The sequence below is a fragment of the Entelurus aequoreus genome, linkage group LG27 (assembly GCF_033978785.1).
Source record: "Entelurus aequoreus isolate RoL-2023_Sb linkage group LG27, RoL_Eaeq_v1.1, whole genome shotgun sequence".
NCBI classification, from domain to species: Eukaryota; Metazoa; Chordata; class Actinopteri; order Syngnathiformes; family Syngnathidae; genus Entelurus; species Entelurus aequoreus.
In genome coordinates, this window is record NC_084757.1 from 27,342,068 (window position 1) to 27,362,829 (window position 20,762).

Consider the following 20,762-nt stretch of genomic DNA (forward strand, 5'->3'; position numbering starts at 1 on the left):
ATTTCCGATATTACATTTTAAAGCATTTATCGGCTGATAATATCGGCAGTCCGATATTATCGGACATCTCTAGTTAACATAATTGAAAAATGGAATGAAAACTAGAACGCTGAAATACTACTAATAGAATACTACTACAGTATAAGAGATCTCCACCAGCTTTGCTACCGTTTCATGCCCAATCAGGTGTGTAATCAGCCAATATCCTTCATTAGAAATTGTGCACTTCACTTCAATTATTTTAATTGACTTACACTAAAAGAGCATCATGTTTTGAGTCAAGAAGACCATGTGGAACAGAATGGAAATCCACCACCACAAACAGGCCTTTTGTTAAATTAGTGAATAAAGAGAAGCGCTTGTGTAAATACAAAGTTTTATGTATACATTTTCCGCTCATAAACGTGTGCGGCTAAAGTATGTGCAAAATTAAAGTACTTTACAAATTCAGTGGGTGCGGTTACTATTAAAGTTAAGTTAAAGTACCGCTGATAGTCACACACACACTAGGTGTGGTGAGTTTGTCCTCTGCATTTGATCCATCCTCTTGTTCCACCCCCCTGGAAGGTGAGGGGAGCACTGAGCAGCAGCGGTGGCCGCGCCCGGGAATCATTTTGGTGATTTAACCCCCAATTCCAACCCTTGATGCAGAGTGTCAAGCAGGGAGGTAATGGGTCCCATTTTTATAGTCTTTGGTATGACTCGAAATTATTAGGTATTAACTATGGCCCTGGATATCACAAAATATCTATTGCGCAACTTACTATGAATTGAAGGAGGTGCACATCCTGTTTGTTATGAATGTTACTATGTCTAGTGTTCAGTTGTGCGTATTGTCCAGTCAGCTGGCGTACAGTATGTTGCTGCACTGTACAGCATGATAACATGCCTCGAGACAACAGACGGATATTAGCCATTGGCTAGAATCTGACATATTTACACATAATGTTCAAGAGTGTCAAACTCGTTTTCATTGAGGCCCCCAGTTATAAAGTTAAAGTTAAAGTACCAATGATTGTCACACACACACACTAGGTGTGGTGAGATTATTCTCTGCATTTGACCCATCACCCTCACCCCCTGGGAGGTGAGGGGAGCAGTGAGCAGCAGCGGTGGCCGCGCCCAGGAATCATTTTGGTGATTTAAATCCCAATTCCAACCCTTGATGCTGAGTGCAAAGCAGGGAGGTAATGGGCCCCATTTTTATAGTCTTTGGTATGACTCATTATTCAGTTATGGCTGTGCTCAGAGGGCCTTCATATGATCTATGAATAATATTGTACAGTATAAGGATTTGCCTCATGATGATATTAAATAATAGCCAACACATTTTTTTACAGCTCAGTTGCCAGAATTTTACCATACAATGTTTTTTAAAGGCCTACTGAAATGAATTTTTTTTATTTAAACGGGGATAGCAGATCCATTCTATGTGTCATACTTGATCATTTCGCGATATTGCCATATTTTTGCTGAAAGGATTTAGTATAGAACAACGATGATAAAGTTCGCAACTTTTGGTCTCTGATAAAAAAAAAGCCTTGCCCCTACCGGAAGTAGTGTGACGTAGTCAGTTGTTTGCTTCCTCATATTTTCCTATTGTTTTCAACGCAACCCCATTAATTTGAGCGAGGATGAAAGATTTGTGGATGGGGAACGTTAGAGTGACGGACTAGAATGCAGTGCAAACATATCTTTTTTCGCTCTGACCGTAATTTAGGTACAAGCTGGCTCATTGGATTCCACACTCTCTCCTTTTTTTATTGTGGCTCACGGATTTGTATTTCAAACCACCTCGGATACTATATCATCTTGAAAATGAGAGTCGAGAACGCAAAAAGGACATTCACAGTGACTTTTATCTCCACGACAATACATCGGCGAAGCTATTTAGCTACTGAGCTAACGTGATAGCATCTGGCTCAAATGCAGATAGAAACAGAATAAATAAATCCCTGACTGGAAGGATGGACAGAAGGTCAACAATACTATTAAACCATGGACATGTAACTACTGGTTAATAATTCTCAGCCTGGCAAAGCTTAACAATGCTGTTGCTAACGACGCTGTAGCTAACTTAGCAACCGGACCTCACAGAGCTATGATAAAACATTAGCGCTCCACCTTCGCCAGCCAGCCCTCATCTGCTCATCAACACCCGTGCTCACCTGCGTTCCAGCGATCGACGGCGCGACGAAAGACTTTACCCGATCACAGATGCGGTTGGCGGCTAGCGTTGGCTAGCGCGTCTGCTATCCAAGTAAGTCGTCCTTGTTGTGTTGCTACAGCCAGCCGCTAATACACTGATCCCACCTACAACTTTCTTCTTAGCAGTCTCCATTGTTCATTAAACAAATTGCAAAAGATTCACCAACACAGATGTCCAGAATACTGTGGAATTATGAAATGAAAACAGAGCTTTTTTGTATTGGATTCAATGGGTCCGAATACTTCCGTATCAACCATTAACGTCACGCGCATACGTCATCATATCTAGACGTTTTCAACCGGAAGTGTGGCGGGAAATTTAAAATTGCACTTTATAAGTTAACCCGGCTGTATTGGCATGTGTTGCATCATTGATATATAAACTATCAGACTGCGTGGTCGGTAGTAGTGGGTTTCAGTAGGCCTTTAAACAATATGTTACTGTAAATAGAAAAAAATGTTTTTATGGTAGAATTTTGACGACTCAGCTGACTGTTTTTTGCGGTTTGTTTGTCGCTTTTACAGTGTATTAATATAAATGGGAAAATGATATCCCTTTTTTTTTTTACCGGTAAAACTTTGGCGATTGAGTTGCCATTTTTTCACTATACAATCTATTGTAATTTTTACAGTGTGCAATTTGATGGATAGCTTACTTTGACATCATAGACAAGCAGATATTCAAGTATTATTATTATTTTTTAACAAAAAAGAGTTTGAAATGTATGACAATAATATTATGTTGAAGCTGAGATAGGCTCCAGCGACACCCCGCGACCCTGAAAGGGACAAGCGGTAGAAAATGGATGGATGGATGGAATTATTAGATAATATTAAAGTTTAAAAGATATGCAACTGCATGCAGTACATGTTTTTTTTTTTGCTGTCAAAATGGAAAGAACCGATACTAGTATTTTCTTGACGCATATTATTTTTAGGCTTTTGCGGGCCATATAAAAAGATATGGCAGGCCAGTTCTGGCCCCGGGCCTTGAGTTTGACACCTGTGATGTATATGATATTTATTAATATGTATGGTAAGTAGCTGAGCAGTTTGCTCTTCACTGCTATTATAACAGTGGTTCTGCTGCTGGTGTGTTGTGCCACATCTGTGTCTATAAATGACCATATGTGAGTTTTCTTTCCTTCTCTTGTTTTTAACACTGTAAATCCTCTTCATTTTCCTCCAATGCTGCCCCTGAGTAAAATGAGTTTGACACCCCTGCTCTAGAGTCTCTGTCTATGAGACTTATGTGTACAAATCCAGACATTACAGTGGCCCTTATGGGTTAAAATGTGTCATCACAAGAAATAGGGGGACTTGGCTTAGAGGGCGAGTGTGATTGCAATCAATGACATTCGATCTTTAAGTATGGCTTCTACACTACATGAGTCCACAGACTTTAATTCTGACTGTTACACCCGAGTTATGTTGTGAGAGTTGATGTGGACCAGCTAAAGCAGGGGTATTCAACTAAACCATTTCCAGAAAGCTGAGGACCGAGGGGGCGGGGTGGAACTTCGGCTTTCACTATCAGTCTTATTTTGTATATTTCGGAAAACCAGGGCGCTCTACAGTAGACATTGGATTTTGGTCTTTTTATTTTATCAGAGTGACAGGAGCGCTATGCTGTTTTTAGACTTAGACAAACTTTATTGATCCACAAGGGAAATTTTAAGGACCTTCTGCAAAGCAGTTAGTCAAAGATCATCTCTATGAAAGCACGCTAGTGTTTTTAAGAATCTGCTGCAAAAATGTGAGTCTCTTACAAGTTTTGTAACTGAACTCGCAAGCCACCAGTTGAATATCCCAAATGATTAATTAGTGAGAACCTAAAATAGAACCATGAGGAACATTACTACTACAACTAAACATGTTGAACACATGACTACTGACAGCATCTGAGACTACTGACTACATCTGAAGTAAACAAGCTACAGCAACACTTTAATCACATAAATCACATTATGAAATAAATGCGTATAGCTTCCAAAAAAAGGGAGAACCCAAAAGGGCTGCCTTGAGAAACGCCTAAGTTATGTAAATCCCACATTTAGACACCAGTAAAGTTAAATGCTGTGTGTATGTATGATATTTGGATGGTGCATTTATATAGTGTTTTAACTTGCACTGTATTTATCACGTCCCTCCCCCTAAGGACTACAGATGGAAATTTGCTACTAAGCTACAGTCTGGTACAATCATCTCTGCTTTTATGCATAACTTAAAGGCCTACTGAAACCCACTACTACCGACCACGCAGTCTGATAGTTTATATATCAATGATGAAATCTTAACATTGCAACACATGCCAATACGGCCGGGTTAACTTATAAAGTGCAATTTTAAATTTCCCACGAAACTTCCGGTTAAAAACTTCTATGTATGATGACGTATGCGCGTGACGTCAATCGTTGAAGCGGAAGTATTCGGACACCATAGTATCCAATACAAAAAGATACGTCCTGCACTGCACTCTAGTCCTTCACTCTCACGTTCCTCATCCACGAATCTTTCATCCTCGCTCAAATTAATGGGGTAATCGTCGCTTTCTCGGTCCGAATCGCTCTCGCTGCTGGTGTAAACAATGGGGAAATGTGAGGAGCCTTTCAACCTGCGACGTCACGCTACTTCCGGTACAGGCAAGACTTTTTTTTATCAGCGACCAAAAGTTGCAAACTTTATCGTCGATGTTCTCTACTAAATCCTTTCAGCAAAAATATGGCAATATCGCGAAATGATCAAGTATGACACATAGAATGGATCTGCTATCCCCGTTTAAATAGAAAAAATGTCATTTCAGTAGGCCTTTAATTGTACATTGTCCTAATAAATAAGTAAATGAAATTAAGACTTAGATTTCCTTTTATTGTCATTCAAATTTGAACTTTACAGTACAGATAACAACATAATTGCATTGCATCAGCTCGTTGTAGTGCAGGATAAAAGAGCAATAAGGTGCAGATATAAATAAATAGATTACTGTACAGATAAATATATTGCACTTTTACATATGCATCCACGTTTATGGATGTATGTTATATTGTCTTTATATTCCAGCGAGTTAATCCGTTTTTGGGGCGAATTGAGGGGATTATTATGATGCGTTCAAGAGTCTTATGGCCTGAGGGAAGAAGCTGTTACAGAATCTGGAGGTTCTGCTACGGAGGCTGCGGAACCTCTTTCTAGAGTCCAGCAGTGAAAACAGTACTTGGTGGGGGTGGGAGGAGTCGCTACAGATTTTCTGAGCCTTGGTCAGGCAGCGGCTTTTTGCGATTATTAAATAAATTACCAAATTAAATTACATAAATGTGTTTACAGTGGTCCAAGTTCCTCTATAAAACAGGAGCACTCTATAGTGTTTTTAGGAATTGGCTGCAAAAATGTTTGTCAACCAAGTTTTGATCTGAACTCGGGGGCCGGTATGGTGTCATTCCTGGGCCGGATTTGGCCCCCGGGCCAAGAGTTGGATAGCCCTGATTTACAGTCAGTGGCCACTTGCAAGGTTGGCCACCAAATAAATCCCTCCCTGATCTAAGTTCTTGTGTTAACTAAACCTCACATTCTTGTCTCTGAAGTCCTGGTAGTAGTTCTGTTGGACAACATGTCAGAGCACAGGGGCCTCATCATAACTCTCACAGAGGGGCCCATATTAACCTTTCTGTACACACGGCTTCCTATTCAGGAAAGACCCTGAGATTTGATTGCATTCCCCCTCTCGTGTCACCCCTTCTGTAAATGCTAATGTGTTCCTTCCTTCGTGTATTTGTTTTAATGCTGCGGCGTAACTTGATGCTACAGGTGACTGGCTTGCATTAACGAGCGACACTGCACACATGTACGTCTGACAAAACACAGGCATAGATTCCCACCACCTTGCAAAACAACATTTTCAGGACAGGTAATGTTATTGGTGTAATTTACAAATTGCATTTAAAATAGAAAGAAAAATATATAAGCCCTTAGAAAAATAAGCTATTGCTCATGTTGTAAAGCTTCATGTCAAACAAGCCACGACCCCAATTTCCCACCTTGTTACTCAAAGTACAACTTTGGGGACGGGGGCGCCTGGAGGCGTTTGGATAAAGAGTCGTGCTCATGTTTACACATGTCGTAATGAGCCGCGCCAGTTTAAGCAAGGGCCCCAGCGCAGGTGCATCCTGGGTCGCAATGTTATGTTAAGCATGTTACCTGTCGGCCACCTCGGCGGCGCCATTCCCGGGGGCCTCCGTGTCCGTTTCTGGGGAGAAACCCAACAAGTGTCGGCTGTGCTGCACGGCCACAACCTCCAGCCCAGAGTCTGTGTTGCCTTGAAGCTGACTGATGAAGGGAAACAGGAGAGCAGAGAGTTGAAGTTAGGACACTTGAGAGAGAAAATGAAATTCCAAGTGGCTCTCATCCTGTGCACACAGGGAGGGAGGTTTTTGTTTTGTTTTAAGCCACAAGCCCAACAATGTACTCTTGATCTAGGCCGTGTGATCCAAAGCACACTGTCCTTCCGTGCTTTTCCAACACTGGGTGGGATTTTCAGTGCGGGGCTATTTTACATTCCTCCAAACCCATAGCTAGCAGGTACGGACACATTAGAAGTGGACCTCAGCCCGCAGAGCACAACTACAAAAGAAAATGTAAAGGAAAAAAAATGTCCTGTTGGTTTTTATAAGTGCTGCAGTGCACATTCCGAGCACACACAGAGAGAAAAAAGCTTCTCAAAGCCAACAACACCAACTCGCATCCTCCAGGAGAAAACAAACATTTTTTTAACGTGACATCAGAGAATCTGTTACAAAAATTTGCAAACTGGGCGGAATTTAGCTCTTTTTCCTGCGCTGCACTTTTATATAACTCGTCTTAATTTGTCAAATTAGGTAATAGTTTTATAAGCAAGAGATGAAAGGAACTGGGCAGTGTGTCATTTACACAACTGGTGGAGCGTGATATGTTTTGTTCTGACGTTCACAAGGAGGAAATGTTTACATCCATCCCAACCCCGTAGGGTTGTTCTGAGGTTTATTCACCTATTAGTCACAAAGTCCTATAAACCTTGGCCAAAAGATCAGAGAGACTAAATGAACGTTTGTTTTCTTCATGTGAGAACAGTTTTGACTCATCCTTGGACAAGGACAGCTACAGTACCACTAAATTCACATGCTTCCTGGATTAATAGCAACACGCTGGCTGTAATTATCGCAAAGTCTTAACTAAACTGAAAGTTGGCCATTGATTTAATGAGCGGGTTTTGTGTTAACTAGCTGATGCAACAGGAAGTAGTTGACACTGTTTTCAATTAGTCTTTGGATAACGTCTCACTCAGTGAGTCATTGGGATTCCCATTTATTTCCTCCGCTGATCAAATTATCGTGAAGCCCACCATAAATTATACCTAGCAGGAATATGGAGCTTACACACTATCTGCCAAATACAGTTTTCATGAAATAAAAGACCTTCATTCAAGTGTTACCTTATTGGTCCAACGCTAAGCACGAGGAAGACCAAGACCACCATGAGACACACGGCTCGCCTCTTCGGAGCCGTTGACTTCAGCACTGAATTCTGCAGAGGAGGAGGGGGGACGAAGGCAAATTGCTTTAATTCAAACAGCATGTCAAAGGCCAGTTGCGAATAAACGTGATTTCTACACAGTAACTCACATTTCAGCAAGCATTTTTTAATCACAGTAAATATTTTCATGAGACAATACTATAGATATGAGAGTATCAGAGTAGTCAGTGTGCAGCTTGTAGGGCTGTACAGTCACGTTTCAGGAAAAATATTTCCCTTCCACTTTAAAGCATAAAAATGACCAAATGAACTAAAAATATCAATTCTACAGTAGTATTGGCCACTATATGAGACCAAATCAATCAGATCAAGCTGTTAAGTATTGTGGCCACTGATTGGCTCAGCCTCAGGCAGCATTACTATATTGGATTAAAAGGGTGTAAATGTGACTAAAGGGTGTTATTTCATGTCAAGAAGGCTCTCATATTGTGGAACATTTATTAAGAAGGTAGCAAACAGGATTTTATGATCTAGCTATGAAACAATTTGATTTATAACTAATGACTTCACGGAAATGAATTAATCGCGGTCATGTTCGAAACTGATTAACAGTGATAAATTACTGTATATTTACCATCCACTAAAAATAATTCAACACACAGCCGTTATTGTCTAAATAGCTGACATCCCAAGTGAGTCCAAAATGGCGAAATTTAGCATTATAGTCTGGAGCTGCACGAGTGCTGCCAGCACTGGGGAGCTGTGGGTTTTGGAGGGGAAGCGTGAATTTCAGCTTGTAGCGATGATCTGGGGCTGCACGAATGCTGCCAGCACTGGGGAGCTGTGTTAATTCTAACAGCTATTTTATTTTCATTTTCTGTAATTTTGTATTTTATTTATTGCTTTTACTACTATTATTCCCTCAATGTTATGTTTGTATTAATCTATTATTGTATTATTTATATTTTAGTTGACATATATTTTAAAATATGGCATATGCTATTTTTAGATGGCGTTAATTGTAGTTATTCTCCAGGTGGACGCCTCAAAGGTGGCGTTTTTCCTCAATCCTCAGTGCCATGCCATGTTTTGTATTGTTATTGTCAATAGTCCTGTTTGTGTGTTTTCTTCTATTTATAGTGTAAAGCACTTTGTGTGGCCACTTGCCTGTATATGAAAAGTGGTCTTTAAATAAAGTTTGATTGATTGAGTGATGTAACAGTCTGAAGACCCACTCCCTTAAAGGTTGTAGCATCATCATTTGGGGCTGCATGAATGCTGCCGGCCTTAGACAGCTATGGTTTATGAAAGGAAAGTGTGAATTCCAACAGGTATTACGACATTTCGAAGACCCCACTCCCTTAGGTGTGGTAGCATCATGGTCTGGGGTGGCACAAGTGCTGCCGGCACTGGGGAGCACAAATTCCAACAGGTACTGTGACATCTCAAAGCTCACCATCATGGTCTGGGACTGCACAAAATTGAGGTACTACACTAGTAGCTTACATCGACGTGAGAGCTTTTTCTGTAATATTTCAGTCACCTCATTCCTGCTGAATGAAAGGCAACAAATATGATAAAAATATAATTGTCAATTTTATAATGTTTTGCATTCCTCATGGAGGAAAGGCACATGCAAGAAGTGTTGCAACAGAAAGCAAGCGGGTGTCACAGGACAATTTAAACAAAATGCAGCGACCTTTGCCTCTTGTATACTTAAACAAATAATGGCATTGTTGCATCCTAGGAGAGGTAAAAAAATAAACACCAAAAAAAATGAACAGTGGGTGAAAACTTGCTAACATGTTCAATATGTCGAATTACATTTTTAAATGGTGGTGTTTTGGGGCCCAGAACCAATGAAATTGATTTAAATAATTTTCAATGGGAGACACTGATTTGAGATACAAGTGTTTTGAGTTAAAAGCTCCGCCACAGAACCAATTAAGCTCATAAGTTGACATACTACTGTAAAGTAAAGCCATTAATTCCTTAGAAATCTAAGTTTATTTTGTAAAGTTTACTAAAATGACTTTTGGAAATGGACTCAAAGCATGTAGAGCAGATCATATAAGCAATAATCGTTTGACCGGTCGACTAATCGAAAAAATAATCGCTGACTCGTTGACTATCAAAATAATTGTTAGTTTCGGTCCAATATTACGGCGGTACCTTGATTTTCGTATGCCTCACTTTGATTTGTTTTATCTTCAATAATAGTAAAATAGATGATAAAATTAATTGGAAATCTCATGTAAAAAGTATACAACATAAAATAGCCAAAAAACACGTCAATAATGAACAACGCAAAACCACTTCTGGACCAAAAATCACTTCATATTCTTTACTGCTCACTGGTGTTACCATATCTCAGTTATTGTGTAGAAATATGGGGAAACAACTACAAATGTGCGCTTCATTCACTAACGGTGTTACAAAAAAGATCAGTTATAATAATACATAATGTTGGATATAGAGAACATACAAACCCTTTATTTATTAAATCACAAATACTGAAATTCAACAATTTGGTGCATTTGCAAACAGCTAAAATGATGTATAAAGCAAACTATAACCTGCTACCCAAGAATGTACAACAATTCTTCTCAACAAAAGAGGAAAAATATAACCTTAGAGGAAAATCTAATTTAAAACATGTGTATGCTCGTACAACACTTAAAACTTTTAGCATATCAGTATGTGGAATTAAATTATGGAATGGATTAACCAAAGAAATCGAACAAACCACAAATGAGAGTCATATTAAGAGACTGTTCATATTACAAGTGTTCACAAAATATACAGAACAAGAATAATCATCATCTTGAACCCTTATTTTTTTTTATTGAGACAAGTATTATTTATGTATTTGTTTACTTACTATGGTATATTATTTGTTAATTATTTATTTCTTCACTGTTCTGTTACAGAGAACAAGGAAAAGGATACAATTGCTATGGTATGAAAAGGGGTAGGATTAAATAAGCTCTGCTTCTTCCTACTCCTTTTCGGACGTGCTGTTTATGAAACAACTGGAAATATGTGATGAATTACATTGTAATGTATGCATGTTTAAAATAAACTGAAACTGAACTGAACTGAGGGGGGATGGGTAGGGGGTAGCGAGGGGTGTATATTGTAGCGTCCCGGAAGAGTTAGTGCTGCAACGGTTCTGGGTATTTGTTCTGTTGTGTTTATGTTGTGTTACAGTGCGGATGTTCTCCCGAAATGTGTTTGTCATTCTTGTTTGGTGTGGGTTCACAGTGTGGCGCATATTTGTAACAGTGATAAAGTTGTTTATACGGTCACCCTCAGTGTGACCTGTATGGCTGTTGACCAAGTATGCCTTGCATTCACTTATGTGTGTGAAAAGCCGTAGATATTATGTGATTGGGCCGGCACGCAAAGGCAGTGCCTTTAAGGTTTATTGGCGCTCTGTACTTCTCCCTACGTCCGTGTACACAGCGGCGTTTTAAAAGGTCGTACATTTTACTTTTTGAAACCGATACCGATAATTTCCGATATCACATTTTAAAGCATTTATCAGCCGATAATATCGACAGTCCCATATTATCGGACATCTCTAATTTTAATAATAATTTATAACTATAAATATTTTCAGCTCGATTAATAGGATTTACATGATTTCCAATGGGAAAAATTGCTTTGGTTTTTGTCCGATTCGATGTCCGTTGGACCTTTTAAAAGATAGGAAGATGCAATAAAATGCTTGCTGAAATGCACTCAGGTTTGTGAGACACTGCTTTGGACTTCTCGATGCTCACCTCACTCAGCAGGCCTTCCAGTTGCTTCTTGAGGTTGCCGTTCTCGCTTTTGAGCACCGCGTTCTCAGACAGCGCCAGTTGCAAGCGGGCCTCCAGCGTGAGCAGATACTCTTTCTTCTTTTTCCGAGATAGGGACGCTGACTCGCGGTTCTTTATCATGCGCTGCTGCCGCTGGGACAACTTTGACTGAGGATGAAAAATATGGGACAGAAAAAAAGCAGAAAGGCGGTGGGGGGGTTAGAAAAAAAAAAAAAGAATAACACTTAAAATGATGACTCATGTCGCAGGATTTATCACATCTGGATGTGTTTGGGGAGCAGCTATTCAAACAGGGAAAATAGGGCAGCATTTGAGTGAGAATGCAATGAATGCCACCTGCTCGGCAATAGATCATTAGCTCCTCATGCTGCTGTGACATCATGTTTATATATGTTGGTTTAAAAACTACATTTTCATTCCTATGATTAATGCCCCCAGTCGGTCCTACATGCGTGTATTTCATATCCAAACACAAAGCTCAAACATCTGCTCTGCGGTTATTCATCCTCTGAAGTGTGACAGAGAAGCTGGCATGAACAAAGACCCACGAGATAGTGGGAGAATTTTACTGCACATGACGGGATGGTGTTAAATAGACATGTTCAAGATGTCCGTCGGAGGGTCCGTGACACCCCCCTCGACCCACAGAGAGCCCCTAAGTGCACGCGATGGAGCTTCTGCGGGGGAAATATTTACACCGAGATGCTCCTGCAGTTTCTCTGTTGTCTATGTGAGGACGGACGTGTTTATGGAGGGTGTCAGCTGTTCGAGCAACGACACACGCAGAGAAATGTAATATAGGTCAAAAAGGGCTGAGCAATCTACACTTTCTACATTCTACTGCACTGCCTGTAAAATGGTAGTACAATTCAGATTCAAACCAACAATTTGGGGAAGAGCAAGAGTTCCAAAAGCTGTCATTTTGCTTTTTCTTTGTTTTTTTGCAGCCTATTCTGAATGATGGACAGTCGACGTGCATGCGCAGCATACCTAATAGGACCTCAGTACAGCGAGTATCAAAGTAAACGTGGGCCGACAACCAAAATTATGGGACAATACTCTATATTGCCAAAAGTATTTGGCCACCCATCCAAATGATCAGAATCAGGTGTCCTAATCACTTGGCCCACTTAGGCATGGAGACTGTTTCTACAAACATTTGTGAAAGAATGAGCCGCTCTCAGGAGCTCAGTGATTTCCAGCGTGGAACTGTCATAGGATGCCACCTGTGCAACAAATCCAGTCGTGAAATGTCCTCGCTCCTAAATATTCCAAAGTCAACTTTATTATAAGAAAATGGAAGAGTTTGGGAACAACAGCAACTCAGCCACAAAGTGGTAGGCCACGTAAACTGACAGAGAGGTCAGCGGATGTTGAAGCGCATAGTGCAAAGAGGTCGCCGACTTTCTGCACAGTCAGTTGCTACAGAGCTCCAAACTTCACGTGACCTTCCAATTAGCCCACGTACAGTACGCGGACAGCTTAATGGAATGGGTTTCAATGGCCGAGCAGCTCTATCTAAGCCATACATCACCAAGTCCAATGCAAAGTGTCGGATGCAGTGGTGTAAAGCACGTCGCCACTGGACTCTAGAGCAGTGGAGACGCCTTCTCTGGAGTGATGAATCATGCTTTTCCATCTGGCAATCTGATGGACAGGTCTGGGTTTGGAGGTTGCCAGGAGAACGGTACATTTCGGACTACATTGTGCCAAGTATGAAATTTGGTGGAGGAGGAATTTTGGTGTGGGGTTGTTTTTCAGGAGTTGGGCTCGGCCCCTTAATTCCAGTGAAAGGAACTTTGAATATTTTGGACAATTCCATGCGCCCAACCTTGTGGGAACAGTTTGGAGCGGGCCCCTTCCTCTTCCAACATGACTGTGCACCAGTGCACAAAGCGAGGTCCATAAAGACATGGATGACAGAGTCTGGTGTGGATAAACTTGACTGGCCTGCACAGAGTCCTGACCTGAAACCGATAGAACACCTTTGGGATGAATTAGAACAGAGACTGAGAGCCAGGTCTTCTCGATCAACATCAGTGTGTGACCTCACCAATGCGCTTTTGGAAGAATGGTGGAAAATTCCTATAAATACACTCCGCAACCTTGTGAACAGCCTTCCCAGAAGAGTTGAAGCTGTATTAGCTGCAAAAGGTGGACCGACATCATATGGAACCCTATGGGTTAGGAATGGGATGGCACTTCAAGTTTATATGTCAGTCAAGGCAGGAGGCCAAACACTTTTGGCAATATAGTGTATATTGTACCACAAATTATTGTCAATTGTCAGCTTTATGCTGAAGCCAAGCACAAATGTAATCATATTACATATGGCTGGACAAATAATAAAATTGTAATCCAGATTTCGATTTTGGCTTCTCACGATCATAAATCGGAAAAATCAATTAACGCGCTTTGCAACGTGCATGCAAAAACCACGATGAATGCAGAATATCACGGAACTTGACATAAATGTAAGTGAAATGCTGTCATTGTGAAAAGAAGGAACATTTGTTTGGAAAAAATATTGTTTGGTAGTGCCCATTCATCCCCGAAACACTCAACCGCCCCGTCTTAAACTGACCAATGTCGAAACGGCAACTTGAAACACAGACTAAACTATAAAACCAAAATTAGCAAGAACAATCCATACACCCGCAGCACATCTCATCTGCCTGTGTTGATGTGAACAAAATCATTGATGTAAGATCAACGTATGAACAGGACAGCAGTACCAACTTCAGAGGCTCTCCTTTTTTTTGTAAACAGTCTCAAGTCGACTCCAAACTCGTCATCTCAGAGCAGCAGCACAAATCCCCCCCCTTCATAATAACAACGCTGTGCGCAACATCCGATCTGACTGCGCTAACAAAGGTTTCAAAAACGCACCTCACACAAGCCAAAAGTGCTTAAGTTAAGTTAAAATACCAATGATAGTCACACACACACACTAAGTGTGGTGAAATTTGTCCTCTGCATTTGACCCATCCCCTTGTTCACCCCCTGGGAGGTGAGGGGAGCAGTGGGCAGCAGCGGTGGCCGTGCCCGGGAATCATTTTTGGTGATTTAACCCCCAATTTCAACCCTTGATGCTGAGTGTCAAGCAGGGAAGTAATGGGTCCCATCTTTGGTATGACTCGGCCGGGGTTTGAACTCACAACCTACCGATCTCAGGGCGGACACTCTAACCACTAGGCCACTAAGTAGGCACTTAAAGCACTTACTGATGATATGATGTGAAATTATTTGCTATGACTTTAAATACTGGCCAAGATTGTCCAAAGATGTATTGCACCAATAAAAACAAGGATTTTTGCATTTAATTACATTTTATTTATGACAGAAAAAGCACACACTCGATGGTGGTAAAAAAGTGTAAAATGTAAAAAATGTAATTAAAAAATATTTAAACAGAAAAAAATATTTAAATGTTTTCCGATTGTTATTATTTAAATCGATTTTTTAAAATTGGTTGTTTATTAATTACTAATTTATATCTGGTTATTTTTTTAATTGATATTTAAAGTTGAGTTTTGGTGGTACAATAAATAATCATGTTTTCAGACTAATCGTGATTTCAATATCAATCAAAATAATCCAAAAGCAAGGCTCACTTCTGGTAAATTAAGACTGAAGCAATCGATCCTGTCTAACAACCAGCCAATGAGGTGTCAAATGTGAAGTCACGTGACACGGGTCTTGCAAAACAGAATAAAAAAGCAGATTATTTGGCTACCTTGGCATAATACAACATAATTAACATTTCAATGCGGCCCACTGGATATTTTCAAACCATAGAAATGATTACAAATGGTTAAAATCTCACCTTTACACTGAACTACACTGAATATTATACACTGTGAATTTTTTTTATACACATACTTTTTTTTTTACACCAAATTTATTTTCAATAATATTGTCAGCATAATTTAATGGAAAAAAATGTACTTTCACAAAATTCAAAAGCAAAAAATGTGGTTACATAAATTCAGTGCCAAAAAAAAGCTTTCGTAATAAAGACACAATTTAACCTCCATAGACTCCTGCATGAGAAAGACTTTGACTTCTTTAGTGTGCGACCCCCATCAATATGTCCCAAAAACTAAACATCTCAAAAGAAAATAGGGAGTTTTTTCCATGGACAGATTTATTTGCCTGTAAAATTTAAAAAAATGGCTCCAGCCCCTGACCTAGAGAGTATAAAAGTGCAACAACAACAAAAAGTTTCACACAATGACACGCCTCCTTTACCAAAACACCTTATTTGATAATCCAGTTCCCGCTACTTCTGTCCCTGGGGTAAAGCTGCTAAGATCTCAGGACTAATAGCCCTGCTGCTGATTAAGTTATTTGTGTTCCGTCTCCAGAGAAACCCCTGAAGTCTCACGGCACTCAATCTGGGAATTGTGCCACCGGGCCGAGCCTGGGAACGCGGCGAGTATGCAGTTACCAGGGAAAGGAGGAAGGGGGACCTCACGTCAAACTGCAGCGGCATTTATCAGGCAACCTCACTTTGACAGGTGACGGCCTGAAACTGTCACTGTTTGCTGTTGAAAATAATAGAATGTGGAATATATACATTTTTCTATGAGCAGATGTAATGCCTCTATTACCGTTTAAAGAACACAGTGGACACGCTGCTAACAGCTGTCCTTGGATCCTGCACCCATATGTGTGCGTTTTATTGTGTTAAACAGATGAAGCGCTACCGATGGAGGACGCTGCGATGAGATCATCGAAAGGGGAGGGGCCTCTTTTGACAAGTCGTTGCAAAAATGTCTCTCGACTTTACTGGCGGTCATGAACATCGATCATGGTGGCCTGCCTGAGTGCGCTGCAGGTGAGATGATTGTCATCCTGTGCAGTACAAAAAACATGATATAACTGGTCCAAAATCTGCAGAGGGCTTTGTTTACAAAAGCAAACAACGGCAGCTGTCTCTAATTAGCGCTAGATGCCAAAACATTGGCATGAACATCTGTGGCTGTAGGCGACTTGACTTCCCTGTGTAATTTTGTATTTACTCCAATCATGAGTGGTCAGCATCAAGGCAACTTTATGTAGTTCTTTATGCGTTTTATAATGTTGCTCCCCGGCTGTTGGTGTGAAACTCATGCGTGTTACACTTGTCGTACTGCTGTGTAGCGTTACTACCATATTTGAAGGACTATAGAACGACCGGTATATAAGCCGCATCCAATAAATTTTAGAGAAAAAATATATATTTTTTCATATATAAGTCACAGATATACCGGTACAAGTTGTGAAAATAGTTATTTCCACCGAAAGATTTTGTAAATGTTTATTTACATATCTTAATTGTTTCCAAACTTTGTAACTGATCAAACAATACAGACATTATCGTCATGGGCCCACTAACTGCGGAAGTTACCTCTTCAATCCACTAAAAAGACTAAAATAACTCCACGCTGACGTTTTGGTGACTTTACTGAGGAATTTGTGAAACGGGAACAATACAAACAGAATGCCATTGTAAGTTAATAATACAAACCCAGACACTCGTAAACATGTTAGCATATTAGCTAATGCTAATGAGGCCAGATTTATTACTGGCCGTGTAAAAAAGAAAAAAAAAGATTTTAAAGTGAATCGTGATTATTTGTAAAAATTCTTAATTGATTAAAAAAAAAATCAAAAATGTATTTAAAATATTTAAAACAAATATATATATATATATATATATATATATATATATATATATATATATATATATATATTTTTTTTTTTTTTTAATTATTATTTTTTTAAATTTATTTATTATTATTATTATTTTTTTTTAAATAAAAAAATCTGTCCTGTACAGCCACTTAGGCAAATCATATTGATGTAGATGCCCATATCTGGTGTACTGATTTACTTTAGAAAAGAGATGTGTTGGATATATCTCTTGTTGCGTTATTTTTATTTGAATTTCAATATTCAAATCTTTGGGTCGAATTTTTTTTAGACAAAACCAGTTTTCTTTCAAGTAATAAGGACATTTATCAGAGGTGTTTATTTTACGGAGGAATTTTGTTAACCATAGAACTAGCACCCAACGTTATCAAAGAGTATGGATTTTGAATCGAGCATCATTTTGAGTCAAGAATCGATTCTGAAATCGAATCATTACCTCCAAGAATGGAATCGTGCAGTGCCCAAAGAACCAGAGCCCTATTTGTTATATTACGATAGCACGTACAAATATGCATGAAGCACTACAGACATCACACCTGGGACGGTTTAGTAAGAGAGAATTGTTGTAGTTATATTGTAAAACTTACAAACGTTGCTTGGGAGTGATTAATAAAGAATTCATACGAGTAGAAACGCTATGGATGATTAAAAGACAGAACGGCTCTAGTACTTCCGGTTCAAAGCTTTAAAACAGCAGGAAATACTGTAGACATTCACTTGTCCAAAAATTGGCGCCATAGCACAAACAATAACACACCATTTCAGTGTCTTTGCATGTGTTTTATGAAAACTATTTGCATTATAATAAATAATGATAAATGGGTTATACTTATATAGCGCTTTTCTACCTTCAAGGTACTCAAAGCGCTTTGACAGTATTTCCACATTCACCCATTCACACACACATTCACACACTGATGGAGGGAGCTGCCATGCAAGGCGCTAACCAGCAGCCATCAGGGGCAAGGGTGAAGTGTCTTGCCCAAGGACACAACGGACGTGACTAGGATGGTAGAAGGTGGGGATTGAACCCCAGTAACCAGCAACCCTCCGATTGCTGGCACAGCCACTCTACCAACTTCGCCAAGGCCGGTAGCGAAAAAAGTAGTGGCTTTTCATTTGGAATTTACGTTAATGCTGACTGAGCAATTTGCTCTTGACCGTTATTACAACGTGGTCAAAGAGAGCTACATTTTTTCATTACACTTTCTCAAGCATTCCAATTCAGCATTAAAGTTAAAAATTATCAATTGTTACCAATTGTTGCTTGCTTTCAAATTAAAGCACTTTGCTTTTTGTAGTTTAGGTAAATAAATGTGTTAGCTGTAACTTAATAATTATAAACATAATTTATCGTCGCTGATTAAAGCTGATAAATAATTTTGAATTTTGCATGCTAAATTTGTGGGAGGTGGACTATTTTTCTCTACAACATCAGTACGCCTGCACGAGCTTCTCAGTGCAAAAATATCCTGAAAACCTGCTAGACTGTAAAAATGCTGTATATCCCCATCATTCAAAAGCAATTACAGTAAACGGTGAAGGTAGGGTATATTATTTTCATATTATTATTAAAAATAACCAACATATACATGCATTTTCTACTAATAACGACACTTTTGTAAGCAATCCTCGCTGTCACTTTGTGATGCTTGTCATTGTATTACTTAAAATTGAAGAAGTGGACCCACAGCAGAAAAAATTTACAGTAACAATGTCAAAACATGTTCACAATCGCATCCCCTAATATGCTTTGGAGACACTTGCAATACTAAAGCCATTCGGGAGCAAGAAACTCTTTTTAGTTCATCATAACTCATGCCACTTTATACCTTTTATGGGTCTCCGTCTCTAAATCCCCTAATCCTTACAATGGCAGATTTGTGGAGCATTCTCATTCTGGAGTAGCAAAATCCCCCGGCTGTGCGAGAGCACCAAGAAATAGCAGGGACCCTGATCCCTGATGGTTGTTTACAGCTGTCGCAAACGCTTCATCCTGCACAACACCTGTCTGAAGCATGTAATCGTTAGCAGCCGTTTAACACTAAAGGGATACAATATTCTAACTATAGGTCACAATATAGTATAACACAAACTGGATGTATAGTAGACGGTAACACTTGGCACAGGAAGGCCGTTTTTAACAGGCATTATTAACCGGCTCACGTTATAATGTAAAGTCCATCCCGTTGGTAAAGTGAGCTCAGCTGCATTTCACGACAAATACATTTCAAGTCACTATGACCAACGATTGGTCATTCAATTTTAACAGTATAATAGTGCATTTTCCCCTTTCATTTTTTTTAAAGGCTTCGCTACACATCTTGAAATGAATCCTGGAGTTCTGCTGACTATCCGTCAGTTAGTTTAATACGGTACATGGGAGAGGTCAGTTTGATCGTTTTTCATTAGCGAATAGGCTAACCTAAAATGATGTTGCTGTTACAATGTGATAGTAATGCTGGCACTGTAGCTAACATTGCTATGTTAGTTTTACTGACGTTTTTGGCCACATTTAACTTTGCACTGTTGAAAGTGAGACAGTAGAACCTCGATTTACGACCCCCCCATTAAAAAAACTTTTAAATTTACAAACCACAGACCAACTAAAAATATGCTTTGTTGTACAAACCTTGTCTCTGTGTACGAACGTTTCATTCATCTAATGTGTGCCTGCAGGTGAGTCATTGTTTGTGGGCTTATTGATCGCAATTGTTCATTCAGTAAGCGCTAATTGCTATATTGCTATATTGTGTGCTTTTTAATTAGGGATGTCCGATAATATCGGACTGCCGATATTCTCGGTCGATAAATGCTTTAAAATGTAATATTGGAAATTATCGGTATCGGTTTCAAAATTATCGGTATCGGTTTCAAAAAGTAAAATTTATGACTTTTTAAAACGCCGCTGTGTACACGGATGTAGGGAGAAGTACAGAGCGCCAATAAACCTTATAGGCACTGCCTTTGCGTGCCGGCCCAGTCACATAATATCTATGGCTTTTCACACACACAAGTTAATGCAAGGCATACTTGGTCAACAGCCATACAGGTCACACTGAGGGTGACCGTATAAACAACTTTAACACTGTTACAAATATGCGCCACACTGTGGACCCACACCAAACAAGAATGACAAACACATTTCGGGAGAACATCCGCACCGTAACACAACATAAACACAACATAACAAATACCCAGAATCCCTTGCAACACTAACTCTTCCGGGACGCTACAATATACCCCCCACCCCCAACCCAACCTCCTCATGCTCTCTCAGGGAGAGCGTGTCCCAAATTCCAAGCTGCTGTTTTGAGGCATGTTAAAAAAAATAATGCACTTTGTGACTTCAATAATAAATATGGCAGTGCCATGTTGGCATTTTTTTCCATAACTTGAGTTGATTTATTTTGGAAAACCTTGTTACGTTATTTAATGCAGTGTTTTTCAACCTTTTTTGAGCCCAGGCACCTTTTTTGCGTTGAAAAAATCTGGAGGCACACCACCAGCAGAAATCATTAAAAAAAACGA

The 20,762-nt window shown here is 39.6% G+C and overlaps 1 protein-coding gene across 1 annotated transcript in view; it reads right to left on the reverse strand.

Annotated features, from left to right (window-relative positions):
• LOC133644733 (cyclic AMP-dependent transcription factor ATF-6 alpha-like) overlaps positions 1-20,762 on the reverse strand; it is a 66,142-nt gene that overhangs the window by 26,950 nt on the left and 18,430 nt on the right. Inside the window, exons 8-10 of the mRNA XM_062039450.1 lie at positions 11,496-11,681; positions 7,670-7,761; positions 6,400-6,528 (exon numbers count right to left, since the gene is read on the reverse strand). Coding sequence (XP_061895434.1) covers positions 6,400-6,528; positions 7,670-7,761; positions 11,496-11,681 — 407 coding nt within the window. The remainder of the gene's footprint in view (positions 1-6,399; positions 6,529-7,669; positions 7,762-11,495; positions 11,682-20,762) is intronic.